This window comes from Notothenia coriiceps, unplaced genomic scaffold (genome assembly GCF_000735185.1).
Source record: "Notothenia coriiceps isolate Sejong01 unplaced genomic scaffold, NC01 NC01_scaffold00037246, whole genome shotgun sequence".
Taxonomy (NCBI): domain Eukaryota; kingdom Metazoa; phylum Chordata; class Actinopteri; order Perciformes; family Nototheniidae; genus Notothenia; species Notothenia coriiceps.
The window spans coordinates 27,255,469-27,260,090 of NW_011369947.1; the positions used below are offsets into that span (position 1 = coordinate 27,255,469).

The window sequence follows — 4,622 nt, forward strand, 5'->3', positions numbered from 1 at the left end:
CGTCGTCGTCGGTGTCTGTGTCGTGTGTGTGTGTGTGTGTGTGTGTGTGTGTGTGTGTGTGTGTGTGTGTGTGTGTGTGTGTGTGTGTGTGTGTGTGTGTGTGTGTGTGTGTGTGTGTGTGTGTGTGTGTGTGTGTGTGTGTAGAGAGCAGAGAAGGCCCAGAGGGAGGTGGAGAGGCTAAAGGAGCAGATATCCTCGGCGGGGAGGGCTCGTCCAGCAGAGGGCAGCAGCAGCAGCAGGGTGAGAGTCATGTGACCTGTGAGCAGGAAATGAGTACTTTTACTCAAGAACTACACTTCAGAATTTAAGATAAGATAATCCTTAAGTCTTCAAGTTACATTGAGTAAAAAATGAAGCAACAGGAGGTACTGAGAATAAAAAAACGTTATATAATATATTGCTTTTCTTCTCAGATATTCCTCCAGACGAGGTCAGGTCCACATTTAGTTTGTTTGTTTATTCTGTGATTAATCTCGAAGTTCTGACTTTTCTTTCAGAGAATTCTGACATTTTTTGCAAGTGTAATTCTAACTATTATCATGCAGTGCTATAGAGCGTAATGCATTACAGACTTTGGGGACATCGAGGTGCTACAGAAATATACATGCAGTTTTAATGTGCTGACCTTTAGTCAAATTCTCTGTGATTTACAAACTTTTCCTCCCTTCCTCCCTCCTTTTCTCCCTTCCTCCCCCCTCTCCCCCCTCTCCCCCGTCTCTCAGGGTGATCAGGGTGACTCTCCCTCCCAGCTGGAGGCCTCTCTGCTGGTCAAAGACCGAGAGATGCTGCGCCTGCTGGAGAACATCCAGCGGCTGCAGTTCACTCTGCAGGAGGTGCAGGAGAGCTCGGCCAATCAGATGCTAGCGCTGGAGCGCCAGCTGGCCTATAAGACGGAGGCTATCGAGGTGAGCGGGGACCAATGGGGAAGAAGTGTTTGAAGTTAAAGTAGCAATACTAAATAGTAAAGATCGTCTAGAATTCAGACTTTCATTTCAGAGAACTCTGACTTTTTTTTCTCTGAACTCCAACAAGTATGTATTTGATGTTTTACAAATCAAAAACACACTTTAAATATGTAAGTAAAAGTACAAAAGTATTGGCATATAAATATACTCAAAGTACCAAAAGTACTTGTTATGCATTGCAAGTAGTGTGATGTATTGAAGTACATTTACTCAAGTACTACTTATGTACACTCTTGACGTACTTATACCTACACCTGAGTACCTGAGTGTTTTCATTTCTTGCTACTGTATTCTCCTAATCCTACTTTCATCTGAACGCTTTAGTTACGTTAGTTATTAGCTAATATTAAATGCAAATCAACTAATACATAAACATTGACTTATGATTAGGTTATCCAGCAGAAGAATGTAAAGTGGTTAAAATGAGCTCTTTACCAGCTGTGATGAACACTTTCATGTATCAATGATAGTAATCATTTACTATATCATTCATATATAAAATATATATAATGCAGGACTTTTACTTGTAACAGAATATTACTTAAAGGGGACCTATCATGCAAAATGCACTTTGTGATGTCTTTTATACATCATGTGTCCCCGGTGCGTCAGGGAACTCACGCAGCGTCAGAAAATAAAACCCTCTCTTTTCCTCCGTACCCAAATCTTTTAAAAACGGGGGTTCAACGAGCGGATTCAGATTTGCCGCCGATCTGACGTCAAATCGGCAGCGGACCCGAAGAAAGTTGCTATCAGAAACAATGCCTGACGTGTTTTTGGACGTAATCTCGTCTTTGTTTACATTAGCAAGCCTCGCTAACACTCAGAGCTAACCTGTACTGGAGAGCACATGTGTTTAAAAAGCAGGAAATAAAAAAAGGAACTCACCTTGTGATAAACCTGCAAGAGAAAAAGCATTTGAGCTCCAGACTGTTTCAGAAATACTCCTTGATGTGGTTTAGAACAGGATGGAGTTTTATCACAGCAGAATTTAACTTTATCTCCGGGAGAATTCTGATCAGGCATTAGCTCCGCCTCCTCTTTTTTTTTTTTTTCAAGCTAAGGACCCAAAATCCGCGTTTCTCTAACAGGGCTGCAAAAGAGGGGTATGAGCAGTATGAGGCATGGCTACAACGGGGGATCTGTTTGGTATTTTAAACAAAACACTTCACAGACATGTTTTGTATAGGTATGGCCCTACAATATATGTTTCCAATATAGCATAATAGGTCCACTTTAAGTAAGTCAAATATCCTCCATCGCTGATAACAGTTAATTCAATTAAAATATACAATGTAGTAGTAGAAGTTACTCAGATAAAGCAGCTCAAAGTTGGACTTAAATACAGACTATTTTTCCTTTAAACTTTCTTTTCTGTTTCAGAGATTAGAAGCTAAACTGCAATCCCAGATGGATTATGAAGAGATTAAAACTGAACTCAGGTGAGTTTTTCAGTCTGAAATGTTTGACACTAATTCAATATATGTTCATTATTCAACCATGCATTACTCTATGCTGTTTATTATTATTCAGCTGTGTCATATTCACAGCACTTTATTAATTAGTGTATTTTATGAATTATTATGATTGTATTACACATCACTTCACACAATGAACTGGATTTAAGCATTAACATAATTATTATTGTTATTAAACTGCTATATATTGTAATAAACATGTATTATTGTTACAGTATATATTGAAGTAACTTTATTTAAATATTTGTATTTAATTGTCTTCTGTTTTCACTTATTCATCAATTAATTCCAGTTTTTTTATTGTATTTGTTTTTCAAATATAGAAACTGTCACAGAATCAATCTGGATAAAGTGTTTCTGATCTGTTCTTCTGATTTCTGTCCACAGTATCCTCAAGGTGATGACGCTGGCTTCAGCGAACGGCAGCTCGTCCCAGGTACTGAACATCCTGCAACATTATAATATCATTATTATTATTATTGTACAGACTCTTCCCCAACGTATGTTTTCCTGATGTCTTTGAACGCATCACCGGTTGCTTTCAGTTAGACGCAAATCAATAGCAGCGGCATCTGATGCATCAAATAATAACATCATAACACCTGTGTGTGTGTGTGTGTGTGTGTGTGTGTGTGTGTGTGTGTGTGTGTGTGTGTGTGTGTGTGTGTGTGTGTGTGTGTGTGTGTGTGTGTGTGTGTGTGTGTACAGGAGTCTACGAAGGCTGCAGAGGCCATTCTTCTGGATAAAGAAGCCTTTCTTCCGTCCCACAAGTACCTGGTGGAAAAGGCCCGCATTTTGCACAACGTTGGTAAGAAACATTTTTCTCATGTTTGATTGTCTATCTATAAAACCTACAGATTACATTTGAAACTTTATTCTACTGAGAGAATGAAAGGCAGTTGTGCATTTAACCAGACAAGTGTACCATTAAGTACCTTTCTCAATACAGCATTCTTATGTTGAATGGAGTATTTTTACTGTGACGTATAAGTACTTGTACTTAACACTTTGATGTCCAAGCCTAGGTAATATACGTTTTATTATTCAGGGTAAACTCAGCTATCAGAATATGTTTGCTGCAGAGACGTCTCATTTATAGATAAATAATTGTTAGACCTTAAACACAACTAAAACATACGAGAAATGGTTATCACATTTATTCAGGTTACAGAGAACAATAAGTTACTAGCCTTCAGTCAAATGATTTTCTAATCCAACATGTTTTTGTAAAATCATTCAGTTACATCAACAAAGACATATTAAACATTAAACATATTAAACAAGGTAACGGACATTTTCCATAATAAAATAAATACTGAAATTAGTAAAAAAACAGTCGTGGATGGAAACATATTAGATTTACTCAAGTATAGTATTTAAGTTACTGTTTTGACATACTTGTACTTGACTTTAGGCAAGGCAAGTTTATTTATACAGCACCTTTCAAGACAAATTGCATTATGAAAGAGTGCAGCGCATTTAAAAGCATAAAACAAGCTAATATAGAATAACACAGGTTTAAAGTACTTTAACCAAAGTTACAGTGCAGCGTGAGACATGAACATTTAAAGATCCCATGTCATGGCCATTTCCACTGATCATAATTCCATTGTTGAGGTCTACTACAATAGATTTATATTGTGCAATTTTCCAAAATCACTTTGGTTTCTCAAACAGCATTTCTGTAAACTANATATGGGTCCGTTCTTAGTGTGCATCCATGGGTAAAGATAAATGCAACTCACATTGGTTTCTCAAACAGCATCTCTGTAAACTACGTGTATTCACGGAATTTCACTCTCTGCCTTTAACGGCTCGTTGTAGCTCCAGCCCNGGCCGTTCACGGACACAAACGATATGACGGAGAAATTATATCATGAAAGTTACGGTGCTTATTAAGCATTTTAAAACGTATGTGGTAAGTTGCCAAAGTGCTTTGTTTTGAACGTTCATCAGTATTATAATCAAAAAGAGAAATATGAACGTTCGTTTTTACTGAAATGATCAAATAAAGTCAACAGTCTTTACTGAGCTGTGTGGAGTTTGTTCAACTTTTAAAAGATGTTTGAATGGTGATATACACAGTGATAGGTGTTAAAGACTTAACGTTTATAATAAATACATTTGTATTGATTTTAAGAAATTTTCATAGTTCATACAATCATACGTCTTGGGATCA

General features: G+C 37.3%; 1 protein-coding gene across 1 annotated transcript; it reads left to right on the forward strand.

Annotated features, from left to right (window-relative positions):
- The first annotated feature begins 148 nt into the window (after window positions 1–148).
- LOC104966576 (homeobox protein cut-like 2) lies at window positions 149–4,171 on the forward strand. The gene is made up of 6 exons (XM_010795761.1): window positions 149–240; window positions 723–905; window positions 2,349–2,407; window positions 2,831–2,879; window positions 3,152–3,251; window positions 4,155–4,171. The coding sequence occupies exons 2-6, from the start codon at window positions 783–785 to the stop codon at window positions 4,169–4,171; spliced, it is 348 nt and encodes a 115-aa protein (XP_010794063.1). The 5' UTR covers window positions 149–240; window positions 723–782.
- The last annotated feature ends 451 nt before the right edge of the window (window positions 4,172–4,622 follow it).